We start from the raw sequence: 27951 nt of genomic DNA, 5'->3' as shown, positions 1-27951 counted from the left end.
CTTTGAAGTTGTTTTTCCAGTTTGGTTGTCATTGGCCATGTTTCTGCACCATATAACAACACCGGACGTATCACAGATTTATAAAGTCTTGATCGTAGTGGTAGTGGGATGTCACGCCGCATCAATATAAAGGCAAGGAGATGCCATTTATTCCAGGCTGCGCGTATGCGTGCTCGGACGGCAGCTTCAGCTGTTCCAGTACAATCCAGAACATCCCCTAGATATTGAAACGATGTGACTTTTTCTATTTTACTGGCTTCAAAAACAGTGCTATTTCGAATTTGTTGTTGTGGATTGATGCAAGCAGGACAAACAAAATTGGACACTTCAGATAAAGTACCAATTATTTTTGAACAACGTTTGTGACACCACTGGTTACACTGCTGACACTTCATTGAATTGTTAACTACACCAGCTTTACAAACTGAACAGGGCCATCGTCCAGTAGTTGTGGATTGGATGAGTTCACCAGTGTTCATTGCTTTGGTTTTGCTGATGTTGACTTTGAATTCATGATCGGTGAGTCTGGTGTTCCAATCTTCAAACATCCGTCCTGCATTCTGCTCAGACGTGGCTGTTAAAACGATATCATCAGCATATACTAGATTCCAAATGTCACCAGTGCGTATCGGTTTTGTGATTTCTTCCATCACAGTTATAAATAACAGTGGACTGAAAATCGAGCCTTGATGAACTCCAACGCCGATGTCAAATGCATCTGTGTTTCCAACCGTTGTGCTGACAAGAGTTTTAGTATTCGTATACATTTCCATCACAAGTCAAACAAGATATTCTGGAATGAGTTATCGAAAAGACTCCACCTGATTGCTTCACGGGGAACTCGATCAAATGCTTTTTCGAGGTCTACAAAAATGTGTGATAGTTGTTGATGCTTTGCGAGGTACTTCTCTTGCAGTTGCCGAAGGATGTGAATTGCATCAATTGTTGATTTCCCCGCTAGAAAACCAAATTGATAATTTCCGATTGTGATGCACGACGTTAATCTTCTCTCAATGTTTTTTTCGACAATTTTCAGGGAGTGTTCTAACAGACGTATACCCCGATATGAGGAACAGTTCAATGAATCACCTTTGCCTTTGTATAGCGGGACTGTCATGCTATAGTTCCATTCAGTCGGCATGGAGCAATTTCTCCAGATTTCACGGCACAGTTGTAGTAACGTTTGGATACCTGCAGTACCAGATGCTTTGATAATGTCATTTGTGAGTCCAGAGGGCCCTGCTACCTTTCCATCCTTCATAGCTTTCAGAGCTTCTGTAAGCTCCTCTACAGTGATGTCTGAAATCGGACCTTCGATGGGTGGAGCGTCAAAGTAAACATTGATGGGATTTGTTTCGTTTAACAGACGGTTGAAGTATTCTTTCTCTCCACTGTAACTTGATCTCATCTTGTTCAAGAACCATCTCATTTTTGTCGTTTTTGATACATAAGGCACCAACTATGTCTTTTTTCATACGTTTTGCTTGTTTTGCTATACGACACAGATGTTTCATTTGTACACCTTTGCTTTTAGTGAGCCACTCTCTGCACTGATCTGTCCGAGCCAGTGCAACTTGACGTCTTGCATTGTTGTTCTTCTCACGGAAAATTTTATGGACATCAACAGATTTGATTTTTGCCATTGCTTGTAAGCAACTTTCTTTTCAGCTATTGCATTTTGTACACTGTCATTCCACCACCAAGTGTCACGTTCATGCTGACGTTTTGTACCAGTTTTCCCACAAACTGTAGTTGCAGCGTTCATCAAAACGGTTTTGTATGTACTCCAATCTGTACTGGTTTGCGATTGGTGGTCTAACTGTGTGGCGACAATCTGTTGAAATTTTTCTCGATAAATATTGTTTATCAGCTTCCACGTTTTGATTCTCCGAGGCATTTGTTTAGACTTATGTTTTGACAGTTCGACAACCAGGTCTGCCACAAGGAGTCTATGTTGGGCGACACATGATTCGCCAGATATACCTTTGACGTTTTTGAACAGCCTTCGGTGTGGTTGCTTGACAGCGAAGAAATCAATTTGCATGGCTGATGGTCCACTTTTGTATGTTATGAGATGTTCCAACCTCTTTCTAAAATATGTGTTCAGTAAACAAAACCCGTGACTTTCAGCAAACTCAAGGATGGGGTTGCCATCTTCATTCCGCTTTCCATAGCCAAAACCGCCATGTACGTTGTCAAAACCATCTGTTTTCTCTCCAACGTGGCCATTGAGATCGCCTGCTGGGGACTAGGGGCCGTTGTTTTTCTTTGTGATGGCATAGGAATAAATTATAAATTATTAATAATAATAATAATAATAATATTTTTTAACGTTGACGTTTTGAACATGACATCCCACTATAGGAAGGTTATAAAGATGTCGTTGAATTTTACTTCCCGTCGCGGAACTGGTCGAAAAATTTCTGGAAAAAGTGTATTGAGCATCATACCTTTTTTAGATGTCACACAGTTCATAAAGTACCGCGAAGCAAAACCAAAGTCATAAGCCACGGATCGTCATTTAGGTTGGCTTTACTGTTTTGTTATATATCACATGATTTATGAATCAATTTCATTTATACTCTTATTGTGTGCAAAATTACGAAACTTCAATTTGATTTTTATTTGTTTGTCCTGTCTATTGGTATTAAATTCAACAGGTATTCTGGAAGAACCCAAAAAGAACTGGTTGATTTTGCTAGAGAGAAAAGTATCAAACCTGTTCCTTTTGAAAGGTAGTTTGTATCTTGTATCTTTTTTTAGTGATCTGCCTAGAGGCAGGTTTGTAGTCTCCATCCATCTAACCCAACTTTTCTATTTGGCTCGGTTTTCTTTTTTCCACTTCACAAACTGATATGACCAGTGGTCTATGAGATCATCTATGAAAAACTTCTACCCTTTGGTTTCTCTTTTATTTTCCATTCAATGACGTTTATGAATATGAATTTACGACTCATTCATATCTTCTTTCTGGCTCTGTTTGTTTCCTGGAATGACCTTGTCTCATCACCAAAGCTGTTCTTCATTTCTGTGATACTCCATCCAACTAATTTTCTGCATCTTCTGCCTAGTCCACATTTTGATTGCTTCTAATTTTCTTGTGTCTTCCTTTGCGAGGGTCCAGGTTCCCACACCATGAATGCTGTGTTAAGAAGTAATCAATCTGTTACTTCAATCTCATTTTGATATTGATATTAAATTTCTTTAACAATATTTTTTTAGCATTTGCTATTCTTATAATTTTTTTGCAACTTCCATCTTCTGTCATATTACTACACAAATATTTAAATTGTAATACTTATTCCACTGTTTCACCATTTAACCACAAATTAACTTTTGTTTTTTCCAAATTGATTTTCATTCTATATTTTTTTGTTATTTCATTTCATCATTTTATGAAAACCATTATTATAGCTTTGTTGTCAGCAAATCTGGCTGATTTAACTAGAATGCTTCCTTTTTCTATCTCTTGATTGATTACTTTTTAACTCTCTTTGTTCTGTCTTGTATCTTTCCTAATGCAGCATTTTTCAGTTATCCAATCGTTGGATTCAATTTTCTTTTTAGATAGGCATGCATTTCTTTGTATTGAAAATTTGAATGTACTGTGAACGTACTATGTTCTTTTAAACGTACACTATACTCTCAATAATTTTGTTAAATATTTTTACGTCCTTAACGTTGAACATTTTGGTTGAATTTGTCAAGTTTAGTGTTGTTTTGATGAATATGACAACAACACTGCAGGACGACGAGTATGAGGACCATGTCAGCATTGCAGAGCAGAACTGGCAGTCCGAAAACTGGCACTTTAACATCTCGGGATATTGGTTTCTTCCACAATCACAATCCAGTGATGTACAACACTCAGTCATATGATAGAAGGCAACATCCACACAACTACATGCAGCAACAACAATTTCAACATTTTCAATCTGATGCTCAATCTGAAAGGGGCATACTTGAATCAGCTTTAAAATCATATCAACTACCTTCATTACATCATCAACAACAACCGATGTTATCGATGCAACAGCAACAGACACCCAACGAAATGACTTATTCACATGATCAGGAAAATATAAATGCGTTACAGATGTTGGATGGCACAAATAGTTGGAGGGTTGCTCATGGTCTTCCACTTAAATTAGATGCTGACAAATGTGTGTGACATATTTATTTTTTGCATTTTCTGATATTTTTTAGCCTCATCTGAATCAGACTTTCTTTCTGTGAATATTTTCATCCCAGATACATAAAAATTACACATCTAATTATTCACTAACTACCCAAATATGTTTAAAAGTGTTGCTTTTATTTAACAAAATTAAAAACTTGTTATTTCATTTTCGACATTTTTATCAACATCACTTTATCAAATAATTTCTTAGTATTTGCTTCATTAATGAATTATAAAAATGTATTAACGTGAAAGTAATTAGATCTTCTTACTTTTAAATTTTCTGTTATCTAGCTTCCAACGTTTATACAAGTCAGTCCAGGATCGATCCATCTCAATTCATGCTTGGCAGATTGCCTGTTCGAGCGTCTGAACCACTTTTGAATGACTCGCCTCAACATTTTGCTGGACAGGTAACTGAAGAGGCTCATTTATCACGAACTGAAGAAGTTGAAGATATACCTGTTACAGTTGAAGACAATGTTTCGTTTATGCAACAACATGACACCAATCGAAATATCTCACTGAGGTTTTTTCTTACATTTTGATTTTAAGGGTAAATTAATGTTATGTTTGTTTGGCTGTCATAGGCTGAATGAAATTTTTTAAAGTCTGAAATTCATTTATAAGTGATTAAATAAATCAGTTGATAATTAGTTATAAATAAAAAATAAAGCAATTTTAATATTAATTTTAATAACAGAATTTTAATAGCAGATTTAGTTACTTGAAGATTTTGTACCATTAAATGTGTCGCTAATTTTTGTTGAATATTCAGAAATTTTTTTTTTTTTAGAATTTTTTAGGCAAAAAAATGAGCTGGTGACCCAAAACAATGCTTGTTGGGCCACCAGAGGCATTGTTGGTAAAGGTTAAAAAGTTAACGGTTGCTCTCTCTCTTTTGTGTTTCCTTCAGAGGTTTCAACGACAAACACACACAGCGTATATGTATACGCGTGCAAACCACGCATCATACACATTGCATATGATAGGGATCTCTTTGTATTCGAACCCAGTCATTGCAATAGCAAGACCAGGCGCCTTTTACCATTGAGCCATCACGCCGCCCCGCTAAAGGGTACTTGGTAAAGCTGAACTACAACAATTTAAAATGTTGCGGTATTAAATTGGAAATTAATAATTAATATATTTATATAGATTAGTAAAAATTGGTGCTGACAACTGTTTCAGTCTCAGACAGAAATAAAATTTTTGTACAAGCGACTAGTTTTTATAGCAAAATTTTTTAAAAGTTGTTTGAAAAGCAAAAAAGTTGCAATTTTTTAAAATATACGAGCCCCGCTCAAATATTTAATGAAGATAAAAAATTATGAGTGTCAGATTTGTATCTGTGTTTTGCTTCAGCCAACATATTGATCAGCTTTGTGTTTTGATCTTTAGTCAAATCATGCCTTATTGCTATTGTGTTCTGATCTTTAGTCAATCATGCCTTATTGCTATTGTGTTCTGATCTTTAGTCTTTATTGCTATTTTACTTTATTATGCGTGCTCGAACGGCAGCTTTAGCTGTTCCAGTTCAATCCAGAACATTCCCTAGATATTGAAACGATGTGACTTTCTCTACCTTATTGGCTTCAAAAACATTGTTATTTCGTATTTGCAATCCACAACAAAAAATTCGAAATAGAAGCCATTTTTGAAGCCATTAAGTCACATTGTTTCAATATCTAGGGGATGTTCTGGATTGTACTGGAACAGCTGAAGCTGCCGTTCGAGCACGCATACGTGCAGCCTGGAATAAATGGCATCTCCTTGCCTCTATATTGATGCGGCGTGACATCCTACTACCACTACGATCAAGACTTTATAAATCTGTGATACGTCCGGTGTTGTTATATGGTGCAGAAACATGGCCAATGACAACCACACTGGAACAACAACTTCAACGAACCGACATGGAAATGCTCCGATGGATGCAACGAATTAGTCTAAAGGACCACATCAAATCTACCGAAAACCTGCGTCGTGCTGGTTTAGATGATATAAAGGACGAATGCCGGCAACACCGTCAGCGGTGGTTTGGTCATGTCAAACGAAGTGGAAACAGTGCCATAACTTCTCTTGCAGATGTTGAAGTACCTGGCACACGTCCCTCCCAAAAGCCGTCCAAAGAAGTCCTGGTCGCAAACAATCGAGCAAGACATGAAAGCTCTAAATTTAAATAAAATGGATACAACTGATCGTCTAGTTTGGCGCAAAAAGTTGATGGCAAAGAAAACAACGTCTTACCTTGGGGAACCGGGTCTCTGGACGCAAAACGAAGATTGATTGATTGATTGATATGAATAATTATATGTATATATATATATATATACATATATATATATACATATACATATACGTTGGTAATAGGCCATAATTTTTACAATATTCTATAAATTCTACCGAACGTTTAATGTTGGTAATAGACTATAATTTTTACAATATTCTATAAATTCTACCGAATGTTTATATTTTGGTAGAATTTATAGAATATATATACATATATATATATATATATATATTAATTAATTAATTTATTTATTTATTTATATCCCAGCCCTCTCCATCATAGCGTTAGTGATGCGGCCGTAAAGAGTAGAGGAGTTATTGAGACATCAGTGGATGATTTGTTACCTCTTTATTCACCTGGACATATTGAAGTGGACGAGTTTGTGTCATCACCGAGGAGACTGCCGGCCACTAACGACCACAAACTTAACAACGGTCTTTTTATTATTTTTATACTGTTATGTCAGTTTAATTAACGCTTCTCTGGGATATATTAAAGATAAATTTGAACGCTTTAGACCACTGAAACATATTTTTTATTGCGGTAACATTATAACGATAATAATAATAGTTTATTATTAAAGGGAGCGAATTGAACGTTTTTTTGCATTGACAGAATTTACGTACCAAATCTCATTCTAAAAAACTTTGAACCTGACAGTTGAATGATAAATTTGCTTATGGAATTAATTTGTTTTAATTCATTATCTACGTTTTGATGAGTTTAAATTTGACATTACTCTCTTCATGGTCTCATGAATGACAAATAGATTAGTGATGCAAGGTTTAAGGTTTTAGATGGAAAAAAGTAGATTTATATTATAGTTAGAAATTGATGCGGAGATTGATCACTCTGAATAGTCCAAAAAAGAATGTTGTTGAATGTATCACAAATCACATAGGGCAGATTTTCAATTTTATCCTAATTAATGGTGTTTTGAGATGGTGCAATCGAACTTTCAGAAAAACCTCATACTCCCAACTCTAACACACTGCCTATAAAAGAGCCTTAAAATGTTTAGAATGAACATACTTAAAAGCGTTTATGGTGACAACAGTTTAACAAACTTATAAACTGAAGTTATATTTTTCCAACTCAACATTTTCACAGCATATTTGTTGATGTTTCAAAGAAACGAATATAATAGTATATATTTGTAAACAAACAGGTTAAGACACAGGGTAGTCTCAATATTGATGGACAGTACATAATATTTATTTTGACTTTTACATACAATGATATTTACATGACATTCGTCACATCGGCAATTAAGTTTAAATGTTAAACAATTGCTTATGATATTGCACAAACACCATTGTTTAGACATACAACTGCTCATCCATTTATAGACCACCAGGGTAAATAAATTCATAATTAATCTAAAGTAATAAATTTACATTTTATGCAGGTGGGAATTACTCTGCGAAAGAGTTTCAACCTCAAGATTCGATCCAGCAACTTCCTGCCAATAATGTTGTTTATTCACCCGAAGGATTGAACTTGTCTGTTGATCCACAAGTCTCACAACTCAACAAATTAACTTCATTATCACTGGCTGCTGAGTCGTGCAGTGATGATGAAGCCAAGAAAAAAGCAAATGTCTGTTAACTTTTTTCAATTTAATTTCATTACCTTTTATATTTGATTGGTATGTATAAGTTGTTTTACTAGAGTTACTGACGTATATTCATATTTAAATAATTAGCCTGCATTTCTGAGTTATTATTTGAGTTTTTTAAATAAAAAATTAACTACACAACAAACAGAAAGTTTTTGTGGATGTGCATTTTTATCTTGCCAAAGAATTCCTCATGACTGAAAGAACTTACAAAAAGGATTTGAATGTCATAACATTGGTTGGTTGCTTTTGTTACTCTTTTAAGCATCTCCGTTGGATTCAAACGAAATTATTCAAAAATAAAATCCTCAACCATCAGTGGTTTAGAGAAGCAATGGAACATGAAGAAACGATGCCCGACTACTTGACTTCTCTATTCTTCAACACTATATTTCCAATTAGTGAGTTCCACAGCCAGTTTTTGAAACAACTTGAAGAGAGAATGATGGCTTGGCAAGTGTTATTTTTAATATATATATAACTTTGTATCTACTGACTTTATAGCAAATAATTGATAACATATTTATTGGTGAAAATTATTGTTGTTTATCACCACTATCTATTAATGAAGAAAGAATAATTACACCAAATATTTTTTGAAATCATTAACCATTTGAGTTTGAAACTGCCCTTACATTTTAAGAGACATTGAAGAAAAGTTTATTACAATTTTCATTTTGGATAGACGTTATCGATGATTTATTTTTTTATGTGTGTTATGTTTAGCTTAATAAATTTTACAACTCTGAGATAAAACATATTGTATTTCAAATTTTTTAACGTGCAATATTTATTAATATTTTTATAGATTTTTATTTTTCTTCTTGTTAGAATTCGTAATATATTACTTCGTTTTTTTTAAATTAGTTAATTTTAGAATAAATGCAATGAATTATTCACTAATATAATTTAAACACAATTTTTATGCTAATGATTATTTAAAAAAAAATGCGGACCATTTTCTTAGTAATACGGTTCGCATTATATATACACATACCATAGGCACCTTAAATTAAGGACTGACGGCGCTCATGCTCAGTATTTCAAACTTGGTTTCATCGCGAAACTTTGGTTCATTTTTGCGTAAAGGTCAAACCACTTCACCATATAACGATATAAAGGAAATTTTCGTGACGGAAAACCAGCTATGAAGATGACTTTGTCTTTCGATGTGACATCAGATTACAAGAGTAATTCTGTGTCGTCAATGCTGATATTAGCAACACATTCAATGTACACATCTTCAGGAATATGGTTGCAAAATGAAAACCAGGTACTACATCAAACTTTGTTAGTTGTTAGCGGGCAGAATGCTGTGATATCAATGCAGAAATGTCTACCGCTTTTTTTAAAGATCTTGAACAAATGCTGAAGGCAGCACTTACTGGAACTGATGATAGGAAAGCAGTACCTCAGCAGCAACAATGTTGAATTTAATCGTCGCTACAAATGCATCAGCTGTAAAATTTTGGAGCTTGCATTGTCGTACAACAGGCCCATTACGACAGCTTGCAATGACGTCACACGTGCCTAAGAGTTCTGAAAGTTGTCACACTGAAGCAGCCATGGTGTTCTGGTGACGTCACGATGTTTTACACCACTGTACCGGTCTTTGATATTCATCATCTTAAACCACGTGGTTGCAAGATTTACGAGATGTATTGTGCCTTTTTCTACGTTTCTACGTGCAGTTTTTCTTTTAAGGTTGATAACGCTGCTATTGTCTTTTCATGAAAAACTTAACATACCAAAGGTACACACACACTGACGTAGCAGGATTTTGGGATGAACTGATGTGTAAGTTTTATGAGATGTACAACTGTCAATCTGTTTTTTCCTCACTAGGCTATCACGCCAGTGTGCAACGAAACTGACCATGTCCAGTGAAATGTAGATCTTATTTTGGCTCAGTGACCCAATTATTTCGAATGTTTTTGCACATTGTCTTATACAAAGAACGCTTTTATAACATGGCCAGGAAGATTTACCGGTCCTGGGCCACCAAAGTTGTTGTACAGTGATTGATTTATTGACAATTGTCAAACACTATAGATACAATTCATCCACTGCTTTTCACAACAGATTCAACGGCTTCAAACAAATAACACTGAAGTTGCTTTGCATCAAGATCAGTTTACAGGAATGGCACGAATGATAAAACGAGGTCCACCATAATGGCAAATTACCTCAAAACATAATGCAGATGTAGAGATTTGAACTGGGGCATCTTGTGCATACCCAATATGGACATAAACAGAACAGAAACAGATCAGAACACGGACAAAACTGAACACCAATAAAACAGAATCTTCATTTTTTGACTTTATTTATACTTTTATTTATTTATTTGTAATGGTAAGCGATAAAGCTGTTTTATCATTGTTCTGTTATATCCTGTTCTGTTTTATCTTTTACTATTTTATCACGGAATCGGTAGTTTGTGACATTAAAGTTTAAATTTCACAAAGACATAAACAAAGAAAAGCCATCAAATCTCACTTGCAATCAACACATGCAACTCCAATAACCCGCCAATTTCTTGACGACAACACAAAAATAATTTATCAAAACACCAACATAAAAATTGTAGAAGCTGTTCTAATAGATATCAATAAACTCCAAATAAACATTTAACAAAGAATGATAACATCATTACAAACTCGACGCCTTAATACTAACTTCAATAACAATGAAGAACAAAGGAATGACAATAACAAAGATGAAGAATACGACACCAACTAGAAAACTTTGTTAAAGAATTTTGCATTGTTTAACGAAACTATATAAACCAAACCTGCATTAAAGATGATTTATGAAAAATCGAAATAAGGTCTTATTTGCATGATGAATTTGGATAACAATAGTTTCATAAAATTTTCATGATGAACTTGCATAAATATTCTATTTTCAACAAATTGAACAATTTCCAGAAAATTCTATTAAGGAAAATTGAAAAGACAAACTAAATTGATTATGTATGTACAGTTATTAAGAAATATACGACAGTCTGAACCCAAAAATATATTTTTGTTTATATTATATTATATGTATATAAATATATATATATATATAGGCGCATGCGTAAAAGACCCTTATATTACAGTATGAATATTTATTATGTTTTTAATCATTGCTGAAAAACATCCTGTGTGAAATAAGCATCCTTAATAATGCATCCAATCTTTTCATATAATAATACCAACGTTTAAATTTATTAATTTAGTCTCAATTTTGGAAGGAGCCATTTTAATTAAAATGTCTAAATTATTCTGCCAAATGAGCATGTTGTAAATCAAATCATAATTGTTATAGGAGGTTTGATTTTGTATGTTTTGAATCAAAATCCTTGATATCTCTAGACTTATAAACAAATTAATGTTATCTTCGTTAAATCAAATTGAAGTTTTAATGCTACAATATAGCTTTTGTTTCCAAAATGTTAATTCAATAGACTTTTAAAATGGTGTATTTTTTAAATAATTATTTACTTAAATTTTTTGTGAGAATCGGCGTTTTTAATCCAAGTCATTTTCATCTCAACCGTTTTAGAATGGTTGAAAAGTTATATGAATGTCAAGATGATGTTGATTGTGAAAGGTCACAATATAATTTTCTTCTAGGGAAAGCAAATCAATGTCAACTAGTAAAGATCAGAAAAGGATTGGTGATCTGTTGTTGGGTCTGATAACTTCATTTGAAGTTAGATTATTTTGCCGTTTACTTTCAGTTATCTTCTTTGTAATATTTAAATGTGATGAATGTTTTATCAAGAAGCTAGAAGTTGTGTGTATGGATTTATATCAATCACTGTTCTTTTTGGTGGTAACATAAAAATTGGGTTTTGCCTTGTACTTTTTAAGAAGCATAATTCCAGCAATTTTTATTGTTATGAGATTATTGTTATAATTTATAAAGGATATATTTCATGAATATGCTTCATTTTGTTAATAATGTTAATAATTTACTCAAACTATCAACGAAAATATGCTTCCCTCTGTATCGTTTTCCTCATCTTCTGCTCGCTGTATCATTCTCATCACCTCCTTCTTACTGCCCTCTGTATCATTCCCATCATCTCCTTACTGCCCTCTGTATCATTCCCATCATCTCCTTACTGCCCTCTGTATCATTCCCATCATTTCCTTACTGTCTTACTGTCTTCAATATCATTCTCATCATCTAATTCTTACCGTCCTCTGTATCATTCTCATCATCTCCTTCTTACCTCTCTCTGTATCATTCTCATCATATTGTTACTGCCCTCTGTATCATTCTCATCATCTCTCTTATGCTGCTTTGTGCTGCTTTGTATATTATTCTTTCTTCTTTATATAGTTTTAATATAAAGGATTTTCACCAGTATAAATGTTTGCAGTTATACAAGAGACATTTTGAATGTCAGCAGCGCATTATGATCGAGTTGGATTCTTCCATGCAACAGTATGAAAATTTTGAAAAAACAGTTAATGAGTTTGAGGCTGAAAAGGTAATTCTTGTTTTATCATCACGTTTATAGTTGATTTACCATTTCATTTTTGCATTGACACTTGAAAGAGAGTTTGATTTTGAGGTTTATGGTGTTGCAATGAAATTAAACATAATGTTTTATTCAGCTGGTAAAAATAGCCCATACTACATATACGACCAGGAAAAAAACTTAATATAATTTATCGACAAAGCTGCATATAAATACATTAATAAAGTTTCTGCCATGTTTCTGCACCATATAACAACACCGGACGTATCACAGATTTATAAAGTCTTGATCGTAGTGGTAGTGGGATGTCACGCTGCATCAATATAGAGGCAAGGAGATGCCATTTATTCCATGCTGCACGTATGCGTGCTCGGACGGCAGCTTCAGCTGTTCCAGTACAATCCAGAACATCCCCTAGATATTGAAACGATGTGACTTTCTCTATTTTACTGGCTTCAAAAACAGTGCTACTTCGAATTTGTTGTTGTGGATTGATGCAAGCAGGACAAACAAAATTGGACACTTTAGATAAAGTACCAATTATTTTTGAACAACGTTTGTGACACCACTGGTTAAACTGCTGACACTTGATTGAATTGTTACCTACACCAGCTTTACAAACTGAACAGGGCCATCGTCCAGTAGTTGTGGATTGGATGAGTTCACCAGTGTTCATTGCTTTGGTTTTGTTGATGTTGACTTTGAATTCATGATCGGCGAGTCTGGTGTTCCAATCTTCAAACATCCGTCCTGCATTCTGCTCAGACGTGGCTGTTAAAACGATATCATCAGCATATACTAGATTCCAAATGTCACCAGTGCGTATCAGTTTTGTGATTTCTTCCATCACAGTTATAAATAACAGTGGACTGAAAATCGAGCCTTGATGAACTCCAACGCCGATGTCAAATGCATCTGTGTTTCCAACCGTTGTGCTGACAAGAGTCTTAGTATTCGTATACATTTCCATCACAAGTGGAACTAGATATCAGCATATAATCTAGCAACAAAATTAAACAGAAATATTGTTTTTCTTTACAACTCAAGCACAAATGCGGTTATAGTTGCTACAAATAGTAAATGAAAACATTTGTGGCACTGTCATTAGGAACCTCCGCTTATCCCATTGTATTAAGGCGTCGTCTTCTCTTTTTCCTTATTTTTACGTACTTGTCTTTCTGTCATCTTATCATGTGATGTTTCATTTTACAATTTTACTTCCGATGCACTTAGTCAGCTGATATTTTCAATGCAGGTGTATTTTGTGATAAGCTATCCAACAAATGTATCCTATTTCATGAGCTTCGTTTAAATAAAATTTTATTCAATTTCTATTGAATAGTTGAATTCTCGAAATTGGTATCGGTTATGGTTGTTATGGGTACGCGTCTCGTAGATTCGAATTTTGTTAAAAATCATTTTTCGGACTACTTACTTTTAATTTATTTCAAAACATTTTTTTAAATTAAAATTTTTAAAAGTTGCAATCGTTATTGAACTAAAATTTTTGCAGTTGCGATAATTTAAATTGCGAACTTGCTGGGCTGCTTGGTCAAACCAAACCTAAGTCACAAAAAAAGAGAACGCCCTTAGAAGTAGCACCAGCACCTGAAGAATTGATGTTACGTAATAGAACCACAATGTCCAAGCGGCAGTCAAGGGATTGGAAAAATATCGGTTTTCAAATTTCACAAATTTTTTCAAAATAGCATGTTTTTTAAAAATTTTTCCAAATAAAATTATATTTAAATTAAAAGAAAAAACTCAAAAAGAAAAAGCTCTGAAAGTTGACTAGTTGATTAATACAAAAGTTAAATGTTATTCCCATAAAACGCTCAACAGAAGTAACGGGGTTATATAAACATCACTATTTGAACATTCAACAAAAGAATAAATTGAAGAAGAATTGGAAGAACAAGGAGTTATTGGCATGTTCAACATAAAAATTACAAAAAATAATCAGAAATTAAACACCAGCGCCTACATAATAATTTTTCAAAACCTCTCAAATGGGTAGAAATGAAAGTGAGCTATCAAAATTTGAAAATAGAAAAATACATTCCATTACCGATGCGTTTCATAAAATATGGTCATCACCACAAAATTAGCAAAAGTAAGGAAACCATATGTGCAAAGGGTGGAAACCCAAGACACCAGCACACATGGGAATCTCTATGTCAAAACATGGCTAAATGCTATCACTGCAAACAGAGGCACGAAACATTTTCCAAAGAATATCAAAAATTTAAACTAGAAAAGGAAATAATTTAAAAAAATGATAACGATATATCATTTAATCAAGCCAAAATTCAAATCGCACAGAAAAATAAATCAATATATTCACAAATGATCAAAATATCCTAAGGTCAAACAAAGGCATCCAATGCGATCTATTAAAAATACCATTTAATGTAAGTATAGAACAACAAAAAAAAGAACAGACTAACCAACCAACCAATTACTCCCACAATGTTCCTTGAGCGCACAAATACATCATCTACAAATGACTTAGCTATAATATTTCCAGTCTTGTTTGAAGATATTAATGTAAGGTAGAGGAGGATCTCCATGGTATTGATCATTTTCCAACAAATTATGAATGGAAGACAGTAAACCAAGCACAAATCAGAAAATCACAACCAATTCAAAAAACAAAACAGATAAACAATAAATCTTCCAATTCAAAAGAAAATATGAATGAAAGCAAAGATCGATTTGTGCTTCTCAGTGATAGTGACATGGATGATGACTGCTTCAATGATGCGAGTGAAGATGATAAAACATACTAGTGATAGTAATTTAAAATCAATCAAAAGTAAAAACTCCATCAGAGGTAAACATGGCTTGTAACAAAAAAGATATAACAAACAAAATAAATAGTAAAATTGAACTCAACATAAGAAACAAAAACAATGTAACAAACAAAATGACTTTTATGAAGACTATTCAAATGAAAATGTCAATAACGACATCACAATATTACAGTGGAGCATAAGAGGAATGAAAACTAATTTACCTGATCTACAAATTTTAATAAGTAAATACAAACCGCACATCATATGTCTCCAAGAAACCATAACAACTGAGGCAAAACAAATCATTTTAAAAATATATGCTTCATACTACAAAGCAGCCACTTCAACATAGACAAATCTATCAGCTGGAACAATAATTTATGTACATAACACAATCTTCTCACCATTTAAAAACCAACCGTCACTTTGTAGCTTCAAAAGTTACAATAAACAAATCATTCACGATATGTAACGGATATATAAGGCCAAACAGTCTAATGAAATCTGAAAAAATCAAACAGATTATTCAACAAATTCCTAAACATTTTCTTTCCGTCGGTGATTTTAATACACACAACCAGTTATGAGGATGTCAAAGCTCAAATACCCAGTGCAAAGAATTAGAATAAAGTATAATAAAAAAAAAACCTTTGTCTTATTAAACCAACTATTCCCACAATGTTCCATGAGCGCACAAATACACCATCCACAATTGACTTAGCTATGATATCCCGGCATTGTTTGAAGATATTGAAGGCAAGGCAGAGGAGGATCTCCATGGTAGTGATCATTTTCCAATAATTATAACAATCACAAATAAAGAAACAAATAATGAATGAAAGAGATTGAATTAAAAAAAACAGATTGGAAGAAATTTAAAGTTAATGACAAATTTGAAGATATTGATGATGAATCTATGGACAAATGGACAAAAAATAATAACAACAATTTTAAACAACACCGATCACTCAAAACAAGAAAGGCAAAATACTAAATTCTTGGTTTAGCAAAAATTGCAAAAGTGCAATCAAAATGAAACAAAAAAACGTTTAAAATATTCCTGAATAACCCTACACAAACAAATCTGACAAATTAAAAAAATTGAAAGCTGTAGTCGTAGAGTTGTGAAAAATGATAAGAAATCTAGTTGGGACTCATACATCAAAACCCTGACAGGAAATATTTCTTTTAAGAAAGTTTGGCAAATGATTAGAAAAATAAAAATAAAAATTGTTACGATAAAGCGAATTGTAAGATTGTTAACAAAATATATACGAAACGGATGAAGAAATAGCAAATGTGTTAGCAAACGACTTTCAGCAATATACCAAAAATCGAAACAAGATATTTGAAGATATTAAATCCACAGAAGAAAATGTACTTATAGATTTCAAAACAAGACCCCAAGAATTGTATAACAACTAGAGAAATGTTGCTCGAAATTAGCAAAAGTAAAGATTCATGGCCTAACTCTTTCCATTCTACTCAAAATTTACAACTACATATGATACAAGGCAAAAACTACCAAAAAGTATGGCATTGTGCAATAATAATCCCTATGAATGAACCAAACAAATCAAAATTACAACCAGACAACTACAGACCAGTATCTCTGACATGCTGCATATGCAAGATAATGGAAAAAATAATCAATAATAGATTAATTTTGTACTTCAAAAACAATAACATATATCCAATTCTCAATGTGAGGCATCGAAGGAAGATCAACACTAGACCACTTGATATCACTAGAAACTCCACAAGGCAAGCTTTGAATCTAGGAGATTAAGTTGTAAAAATATTTCTGGACGTAGAAAAAGTATGAAATTGTAAAAAAGCTATATGAATCAGGGTTAAAAAGACGTCTGCCAGAATTTATTTAGGCTTTTCTAACCAATCGAAAATTTGTTGTAAAAGTCAGAAATAATGTTTCCAGAATTAGGCATCCCTTAAGGAAGTATTCTGTCTACGAACCTTTTTTGCCTAAGCATTAACAATGTAACAAAAATATTTTCTAGAAATATGATATCTCTACATGGATCACACAACCATTTCGTTTAAAAATGAAGATATTAATAAAATAACCATTTTGTTTAACAAAAAAGGTATTAATAAAATGCAGACGAGCACTAAAAAATGGGATGATATTTTCAAAATCCAAAACAAGCAAAAAAAGCAATGCTATTTCAAAGAAAACGAAACAGGACAATTCCTGAACTGATTTTTCAAGAGAATCTTATAGAGTTTACATCCCAGTACAAACATCTAAAAATAATATTTGATTCAAAGCTAAATTTTTTACCTCATACACCGCAGACAAAAAAGATATGCCTGTGAAGGCTTTGAATTTTATTAAAATATGATCTCACAATACATGGGGTGCACATCAGAAACAGTTAACAACAACCTACTGAACAACCATAAGATCGATTTTAAACTATGGCGGCCTAGTGTATAGTGGCACCGGAAAATCATGTTTGAAAACCCTCGAACCAATAGTAAACGAAGCTTTAAGAAGATGCTTGGGAGCATTCAAAACATCTTCATCAACCAGCCGTCATATCTTAGCAGAAGAGATGCCGCTAAGCCTAACATCAAAGCCTAGCAATAAAGTTAAATCTCAAGCTGACATTCCTGCTTACAAATACATAATGAGGAAAAATCAATCAACAGAAGGAAAATCTATTTCCACAATTGCAACAAGACCAAAGAAATAGAGAAAATAAAAATTTTAAAAGAGAAAACGCACACAACTCCTCCATGGCTAATCTCTTGAGCAAGAGTAACCAAAAACTGGCAAAAATTTTGTTCAGAGAAAAAGTCGATAGTAATGAAAATTTTGTCAAAATATACACTGATAGCTCGTAAAAAGAAAATTCAACAACGGCAGCAGTGATATTTCACCAGCAACGACAATAAACCAACAGCCGCACTCAACATCTTTCAAGACACAGCTCAATCTTCACAGAAGAAATGATAGACATGGTAGACATCCTCCATATATGACTCAACAGGAAAAAAACTACAAGATTTTCACAGATTTGTTGTCAACCCTCTCAGCTCTGAAACAGTAAAACCTTCGACAACAATTAATTGTTCAGATGCAGCACAAAATTCACGATATACTAAGTGACAAAAATAATCTAACTTTAATCTGGATTCCTAGCCACATTGGGATTGAAGGTAACGAAAGAGTAGATCAATTAGCATCACAAGCTCACTTAAACCCTCTATCTATCATTCCAATACCATATTACGACATAAAAGAGAAGACAAACAACCTTACAAATGAAAAATGGCAAAAAGAATGGAACAAAATAACGAATTTTCTCAAAGTAGTTATGTCCGAATTAAATAAATATCAAAATATCAAAATCAATAAGTTAAATCGAAATAACTTAAACATGATAAATAGATTAAAAATCGGTCATTCAAAATAAACAAAACAAGATCTTCACTTTGTGAGAAATGCAATGCAAAACTAACAATCCAATACATATTAATAGAATGTCAAACATATTGAAAGCAGGAAAAAATACCAAATTTCCTGAAGATATACACTCAATTTTTAAAAATGAAAACCTAGTAAGTCTAATACAAGGGTGGGCAAACTACGGGACGCATACAGCGCGCGAAGCTATTTTATGCGGCCCGCGAGGCCCTGTCCGCCAAAAAAGGTCGTCCGTCAGACATGATGACCAAGAAAACCACAAATCTTAGAAAATTTTCCCCTGGGTCGAAAAAATTTGCTATTTAAGTACATCTTCAAAGGTTAAATAGTTCTCAATGCGGTCCTCACAGCAAAAAGTTTGTCCACTCCTAATATCACACATAATAATCATTTTCAACATCTAGTTGAGCCGTTTTTTAAAAGATTCACAACAAAGACCAAAGGCGTAAAGATAGCTTACCAGTGCTTAAACGCCGTAAAACTGCAAAAGAATTCACGAGCTAGCCTCGTTTTTGAAATGTTATAAAATATAAAGAAACGTGAAATCTGAAAGTGTGGTGTTTTTAACTATTTAACTCTGGCGATTAAATTTTCGACAACTCAAAAATTGGCAAACTTAATTAAATCAATAAATCAATAATTAAATTAATGAACAAAATTGTACGTAAACAATAAATTTTAACGACAAAATAAATTAATTTTAATAGAAAGAGGGTTTATTAAAAAGTTATGGACTGTCCATAAAGGATGTAACGCTTTGAGGTTGGGATGGGGTAAAAATTTGTAAAACTTTGCGACAAACAACGGAGTGAGGGCGTAAAAAATGATGTGACATCCCGTTTTCCACTTTTTCACTTCCATCATATGAATAAAAATTTGGTTGATAACATTTTGTTAAAATTTGTTCAATATGCATAAAAAAAATTTGCCTCATTCATGCTTCATTCTTATGTTAACTATACTATTGTTTTGTGCTTTTTATTTAAATTTTCTTGTTTGCTTTATAATCAATCAATCAATCAATCTTCGTTTTGCGTCCAGAGACCCGGTTCCCCGAGGTAGGACGTTTGCTTTATAACATGATTTTAAATAACATTTTTTGAACGTTTATATTCACTGAATGTGTTTATGCATTTTTTTATGGTATGAACCGGTAGTGTTTGATGGACAATACAGCAATTAACATGCCATACTTTGATTCAAAATCAAAACTATATTTCAGTCATTTTACTGATTTAAATATTTTGTTTATGTTTTTCATTCCATTCTATATGTCAAGTTTAGTTTAAAAAAAAATTATATTTTTATTCTAGTTACTTACAAAACAAATGGTCTTATTTATTTTGAGCTACATTTGAAACTTTTTTGTCTCATGGAACTTGTCTCTATGATTTACTACATTAAATATAATAACTATCTATCCACAAGATATGTTTCCTGCCACTTAACGTGTTCATCCTTAGACCTGCTCAAAGACTCATCTACTACAAACAAATACTTGAAAGTTTGTGATTTTATATGCTACTTTATATAGCTTCATGTTGGTCACTTCTATGTTATCTTATCAACACTGTAATGAATGATAACATTCAAATATATGTTGATCAATATGAAATAGAAGCAATAATTTTTATTTTCAGAAATGATTTCGACTATGCCGGGAGCCAATCATCCAGATATGTCTGCCTGTTTAGGTAATATTTTCATATTTGATTTTAGTTCAGCTGTTTATTTATAAAATTTCTCCACACTTCACTTTGCTGTGAAGTGTGGAAAAATTGCTCATTGCCGACTGAATGGAACTGTAGCATGACAGTTCCGCTATACAAAGGCAAAGGTGATTCATTGAACTGTTCATCATATCGGGGTATACCTCTGTTAGAACAATTCCTGAAAATTGTCGAGAAAATCATTGAGAGAAGATTAACGTCGTGCATCACAATCGGAAATTATCAATTTGGTTTCCTAGCGGGGAAATCAACAATTGATGCAATTCACATCCTTCGGCAACTGCAAGAGAAGTACCTTGCAAAGCATCAACAACTATCACACATTTTGTAGAACTTAAAAAAAATTTGATCGAGTTCCCCGTGAAGCAATCAGATGGAGTCTACGTCGACAACTCATTCCAGAATATCTTGTCCGACTTGTGATGGAAATGTATACGAATACTAAGACTCTTGTCAGCACAACGGTTGGAAACACAGATGCATTTGACATCGGCGTTGGAGTTCATCAAGGCTCGATTTTCAGTCCACTGTTATTTATAACTGTGATGGAAGAAATCACAAAACCGATACGCACTGGTGACATTTGGAATCTAGTATATGCTGATGATATCGTTTTAACAGCCACGTCTGAGCAGAATGCAGGACGGATGTTTGAAGATTGGAACACCAGACTCGCCGATCATGGATTCAAAGTCAACATCAACAAAGCCAAAGCAATGAACACTGGTGAACCCATTCAATCCACAGCTACTGGACGATGGCCCGATTTAGTTTTAACAATTCAATCAAGTGTTAGCAGTGTAACTTCACCGAACCGATATGAAAATGCTCCGATGTATGCAACGAATTAGTCTGGAGGACCACATCAAATCAACCGAAATCCTGCGTAGTTCAGGTTTAGATGATATAAAGGACGAATGCCGGCAACACCGTCTGTGGTGGTTTGGTCATGTCAAACAAAGTGGAAACAGTGCCATAACTTCTCTTGCAGATGTTGAAGTACCTGGCACACGTCCCAAATGCCGCCCAAAGAAGTCCTGGTCGCAAACAATCGAGCAAGACATGAAAGCTCTAAATTTAAATGAAATGGATACAACTGATCGTCTAATTTGGCGCAAAAAATTGATGGCAAAGAAAACAACGTCCTACCTTGGGGAACCGGGTCTCTGGTTGCTAAACGAAGATTGATTGATTGTTTGTTTATTAAAGCATTTTTTAAATTTATATGGACATTTATTGTGAAGAAAAATAAAGCACTGTGACTGTGCACTAAAAAACAAAATACATTGATATTACTAACTAAACTCTGTCACACCGTTTTTCAACGCACAAACAAACCGCTGTTATCAAATACCACTTCCATTGTCCGGCCCGCCCAAATAACCACGCACTTGTTGCAACATCTCCGCCAGCTTTTCCTCAATCTGCTGTTCAATATGCTATAATTGGACACACAATAATCCTTCCTGTAGTTACATCCACAACATTCGAAACTGCTATCAACACACCTACCGCTGTCCGCAACGCACTGTAACCCATTTACCAAACAATCAAAACCTCCCATCACATAACAATCAACATCTAATCATCAACACTGACAAACCCCACCTCCATCCCAAAACAACAATTTACCAAACATTTTCCAACTCAATATTAATGGCTTCCCTGGACAAACAATAGAACTCCAAGATTTTCTTCACAAACACAACATCCATATTGTTACTCTTCAAGAAACCAGATTAAGCAATAGGAAATCTCCAATTTTTTCACATCATACAATCATCAGACAAGACCGCACAAATCGTGGTGCTGACCTAGTCTTCATAGGTCATGACACCATACCATCAAACACTCAAACTGCCAGCAATTTCAACAAAATTTTCTCCCCCATTTAACCTCACCAATCCAATCAAGACGATCAACTTATAATTATCACATCAACCTATAACTCATGACATGAAAATAAATTAAAATTTTAAAGCCATTGGCTCCAACAACATCCACTTCGAACGCATTGGTCACTAGCATAACCATCAACACAGAAACTCAAATACCCATTATCAAAACCCTTTACCATGCAAATAACTTTTTTAAACATTCTTCCAACAAAATAATTATCAATAGAAACCATAATAACAATCACACAGATAACAACCACAATTATTCTCTTTACAACAACGACGACCTGTAACGAAGACAATTTGTTTTTTACTTTTTATCTCTCTTTACGTATCAAAAAAGGTCAAAGGTCAGTCTGTCTTTAGCGCTTGCTTCAGAAGTTTCAATAATAAACACTCACATCGCGTGATAACCAGGCATTACACACGTTGCATATGATAGGCGGGAATCTTTCCTGCATTCGAACCCACTCATTGCAACGGCGGCACCCGGCGCCTTTAATCATTACGCCATACACTGAAAACGACGCTAGGTCAAAAAAGCTTCCTGTATCCTAATTATTGTCAAATATGTATCCAAAACATCGGTTTGTTTTTTAAATCAACAAATTAAATGATTATTACAAAAGTATCATTCATTATCTCGAAAAGATATTTTACAAGAGGAATTAATTATGCGTATAAAGTGAACGAATCTACAAATTTTTGCTTTTATGATAAGTTTTGAAAAAGTAATGAATAATTATATCGTTTTGCTGTTATACATAATCTTATTATATTTTCAATTTTTAGAGTGCCTTGACAAGCTGCTGATTTATGTTGAACCCTTAATACATGACATCGTTAACATTGTAAGTTAATTTGTCTAAAATTGTTTTAAAAATTATCATTAAAAACAATTTTCAATATAATTCAAATCTTTTATAATGGTATTAGCTGTTTCATTTTTTCATTTGTATTATTGTCATGAATTTTGATATTTCAATTTGCTTTTCAAATGAAAAACGTTTCTAATTCAAATTTTTTCCGATTTATTGCATATCTCAGGTGAACACACAGAAACTAATTGAACTGCAAAGGGGTTTGGTTAACATTGAAGACCTCTTGCACGCAAAAAGGGTCTGCTAAATTTTTTACTAGAATGTTATTAATTGTTTCACAAAGTAAGCAGAAGATGAGTCTTAACTTATTACTATCAATAATCACAAATTCAATACTATTCACTGGCAACTTTGAGGTTTAATTTTAGCTTAAATTCTTTTTTGTTAAAACATATCTCATTTATTTCTAAACTTTGAAATATGTTTTTACTTAATAAGTACATTTATTTTACTTGCCGAAATGATTGACAGGCAAAGTAACGTTATTTAAAAATTATAGCAGAATAAATTACTACAAAAATGGATTTATAAGCAAATTCATAAGCTTTCGCTGTAATTTCAATGGGCGGCATTTAAGTCTCGACTTTTACTTCACCGTCATCCATGCGGGCCATACAATACAGTGCCATACAATCAAGTATTCCAATCCTGTTGACACACAGAAACGACATTGCTTTCAAACTCTCTTATCGTTGTGTTATCTAGTACACAGTTTTATTTAAGCTGTTTTTATAAATTAAATGATTATACTTTTTAACAGCTCTTTTTGAGAGAAGGATGTATGCAAAAGCATTCAAAGAAAGGAGGGCAGCAGAGGATGTTCTTCCTGGTACGTCAATGTTTTTCAATTGAGCCTATTTATTTTAGTAGACTTAGAATTATCTATCATTTCATTATGTTTTTTGAATATTGTAGAAGTGTAGAGCGCCTCTACTGAGCTATCTATCTATTCACACACAAAAAAAAACATGTACACTCCGCTCACTCTGGTTTTATATATATTTTACACCTGTGGTGATTTTCTGTTGGTGGTCATTACAGTGAGGTTTCATTTTTAAATGACGAATTTCACTATTTGTGTCCAAAAGTTATGGCTGTTTGGTAATCACTTCACCAGTTTAGGATGTTTGTTATTTAAATGTTTTCATTAGTTTTATTTATTGAATATTCATGTATGCTTTATTTATTTTATTTTATGTTTTTTATTTCATTCTATTTTATTTTGTTTCTCTTTGTATTTTTTTATAATTGTTTGTTTTGCGAGTTTTAGGTTGGGACCAATTGAATTTTTAAAAATTGGGCTATATAAATTTAATTGATTGATTGTTTGATTGATTGTTTGATTTATTGATTTTTATTAAAATAATTTGTTATGTTAAATTGTCGAATAATTTTTTAATTGCTGATGCTATAAATAATATGTTATTGAAATTTATTAGTATCTTGTTTTAATGACGCTTACCATGATATTTGTTAAACAAATTTTTAATAGTTTTCTGATAAGCTGGTATATGCAAGCAGATTGGCTGCTCCTCTACAATTTCGTGTCCATGGGCAGATGTCTCTTAATGGAATGATGGTCAGTTCTGTTTATTTAAAAATTGTCTGTTTAAGTTTTATGTTTAGAGCTGATGTTTGTATTCTTCAACATTAGGAGATTTTTTCATGTTTGTTTGTTTGGATCCATTTTGTGTGTGTGTGTGTGTGTGTGTGTGTGTGTGTGTGTATGTGTGTGTGTGTGTGTGTGTGTGTGTGTGTGTACGATAAATTGAAAAACTCAAATGCTGTGATTATATATATATATATATATATATATATATATATATATATATATATATATATATATATAATTTTCTCTTTTACTTGTTTTAATAATTATTTTACTTAAATACTAAATACTTCCAATGATTTGTTTAATGGCATATTGATTCTTTCGATTTGGTTCCAGGTAACATGTGACGATCCAAAAGTGGCTTCTATTCCTCACAGTTTTGTAATCTACACGCAAGACAATAAGTGCATTGTGGTCAGTACTGCTAATGATGTGGAAAAAGTTCGTTGGATTGAAGACTTGAAGAAAGCCATCGAAAACTATCAGTCTTATAATGCTAACGGTGATACCGTTGCATCCAGTAATGCATATTCTAGTTTGAAATCCAACAGTTAGTCGATATTTTGATGTTCTAGTATATTTTTCTGTTGAACGAACCAACAAATGTATAATAACTTAGGTTCGTCAGAGGCGTTAGATGAATCTGTGAACGACGACAACCGAAGTCCATCAATACAACACAATGTGATACAACATCGGGCAAACAACACCATGCATGTGTGCTGGCATAGAAACACAAGTGTCAGTTTGCAAGATCATTGTGTTGCTCTTGAGGTGTGATACATTTAAGTTATTTATTCTAACCATATATGTACTTGTTCATACTATAATACATATGTGAAAACTGTCGGTACATACGCTCATCCTTGTATGTATTTTTTATTCATTTGTTTATAGAATTATAAGTCTCAAATTAACCCCATCTTAATCAAAAAACGTTGAAAGTTTATGTATGAAAGAATAAATAAATAAATGAAAATAAAACAAAATAAATAAAGATAAAACGAAATAAATAAAGATAAAACGAAATAAAATGTAATGGAAGGTATAAGTTAAAGACGCATGGAATATTCACCCGTAATTTAGTGTTCGGTTTTGGCCATTTTTAAACGAAGATTATCTGTTTGGCTTCGGCCCTTTTAAATAGCTGTTCGGCTTCGGCCCTTTTTGAAAGCCGAATATTGCAACTATTTCATGATGAACTTGGATATTTCTATTTTCAACAAATTGAACAATTTCCAAAAAATTCTAGTAAAGAAAATTGAAAAGAGAAACTTTTAATTGATTAATGCCAACAGTTCGGTAAAATTCATACAAAGTTGTATAAAATATGGTCTACTTCCAACATACACACACACACACACACAATATATATATATATATAATTATTGATGATAATTACAGCATGCTTAAGCATGCTTAAATGTTTTATTATGCTTAAAATAAATAACATTTAGGTTTCGAACTCAAGAAACTTGACAATAATTTACGTTCTACGTTAAAAAAAATCGAAAAATTAAAGAGGAAGCTAAATAACGCGGAAAATGCTGTGATTTTCATCAATTTTATTTCTGACAGTCTTAATTCTTTTCTCTCTATATATATATATATTCTCTCTTTCTCTATCTCTCTCTCTCTCTCTCTCTCTCTCTCTCTCTCTATATATATATATATATATATATATGTATATATATAAATATATATATTTATATATATATATATATTTATTTATTTAGTCTATATATTAATTTGTATATATATATTTATATATGCATTTAATTATATTTATTTATATATTTTTATATTAGATATTTTTTAATATTTATATGAGTTAGGAATGGGACCGATCTAAGTAATTGAGATTTGTGGTATCTGATTATAAGCAATGGATTCGTTTTGATCCAAACCAAGCTCTATCTTAACTTAGAACATTGAGAAAAATCAACATTTTGGCACTTTAGGATTATAACGTAGTTAGAAAATAAATTATTTGATTTGGCTGTAGTTACAAACATAAGTTGAAAAACGTGATTCCAAAAATTTTATAAAATTTTTCTTTCCCATTTTTAGTTAAAAGTATTCAATTAAATTAATTTTTTATATTCGATTTTACTCAATAACTCAATTTTTTGCTTTATTCGGACCGTCGCATTCCTAATATGAGTGTACTACATGTGCAAGTGTTCAATGAAAGTATGTATGTGTTTGTGCACTTTAAAAATTAAATATTTATTTCTTGTGTAGAATCAGTTGAGCGGCTACTTACTCCGCAAGTTCAAAAACAGCAATGGGTGGCAAAAGTTGTGGGTCGTTTTCACAAATTTCTGTCTATTTTTCTACAAAAATTATCAAGTAGGTTTTTTTATTGAAGTTATCAAATTATTGTGAATGTGTCTAACATTCTTGATTGGTTTGTCATATTGTTAAAACCTTTTACTTATTTAAGAAGTTTCCAATTTTAATTTCTCACCAATAGGATGATTTTCCTCTGGCCAGCCTACCCTTGTTAAATTATATGATAAGTACTCCAAGTGAAAATGACAACATAAACAAAGATTTTGTTTTTAAACTTCAATTCAAGAACCACGTATATTTTTTTCGAGCAGAAAGTCATGTAACATTCAGCAGGTTATTTTATTGTCATGTTTTTTGTTTTCTGATAATTTTCATATTTTATATTTATTAATATCGTTCAAGCTGAATTTTTATACGTTGTTTTATATGCTTATTGATAAAAGCGTCTTTGCATATTTTTTCCACTCAATAACCATTTAGGGTTTGAGACCTGGTGATTATTTGACAGTAAATACTTTCGCCTTTAACTTTACCTCCTGCTTGCATTTTTTAAATTTCTGCTCTTTTGTCTACCTACTCTAGTATTTTCCCACATATTTTAAAAATGTTTTATTTACTATAATTCCAACTACTTATTTCATCCCGGTTTTTTCATTGCCAAAATTTATTTTTCTGCATAACCCTTATCATTTCCCCTAGCATTTGCTTATAAGTCCTCCTT

At 32.8% G+C, this 27951-nt stretch overlaps 3 protein-coding genes across 3 annotated transcripts in view; all 3 read left to right on the top strand.

The window, feature by feature from the left end:
• Positions 1 to 2739, top strand: part of HELRODRAFT_115766 (hypothetical protein) — a gene marked incomplete at both ends in the record, with an annotated part of 7181 nt that extends 4442 nt beyond the window's left edge. Inside the window, 3 exons of the mRNA XM_009030445.1 lie at positions 2141 to 2257; positions 2365 to 2525; positions 2661 to 2739. Of these exons, the coding sequence (XP_009028693.1) occupies positions 2141 to 2257; positions 2365 to 2525; positions 2661 to 2739 (357 nt within the window). The remainder of the gene's footprint in view (positions 1 to 2140; positions 2258 to 2364; positions 2526 to 2660) is intronic.
• Positions 2740 to 11724: 8985 nt separating this feature from the next.
• Positions 11725 to 14839, top strand: HELRODRAFT_181180 (hypothetical protein; the record flags this gene model as incomplete). The annotated part of the gene is made up of 3 exons (XM_009030444.1): positions 11725 to 11790; positions 12467 to 12577; positions 14546 to 14839. 3 exons carry the CDS (start codon positions 11725 to 11727, stop codon positions 14837 to 14839), a joined length of 471 nt encoding a protein of 156 aa, XP_009028692.1.
• A 9247-nt stretch (positions 14840 to 24086) lies between these two features.
• HELRODRAFT_89207 (hypothetical protein) lies at positions 24087 to 27621 on the top strand (the record flags this gene model as incomplete). The annotated part of the gene is made up of 6 exons (XM_009030399.1): positions 24087 to 24152; positions 24816 to 24906; positions 25294 to 25485; positions 25573 to 25709; positions 27180 to 27287; positions 27412 to 27621. Coding segments are annotated over 6 exons (804 nt in total), but the record flags the coding sequence as incomplete, so codon positions are not given.
• Positions 27622 to 27951: the final 330 nt, after the last annotated feature.

The sequence above is a fragment of the Helobdella robusta genome (genome assembly GCF_000326865.2).
Source record: "Helobdella robusta unplaced genomic scaffold HELROscaffold_68, whole genome shotgun sequence".
Taxonomy (NCBI): domain Eukaryota; kingdom Metazoa; phylum Annelida; class Clitellata; order Rhynchobdellida; family Glossiphoniidae; genus Helobdella; species Helobdella robusta.
Note: the sequence above shows the minus strand (reverse complement) of the source record. Positions and strands in the feature narration are given on the sequence as shown.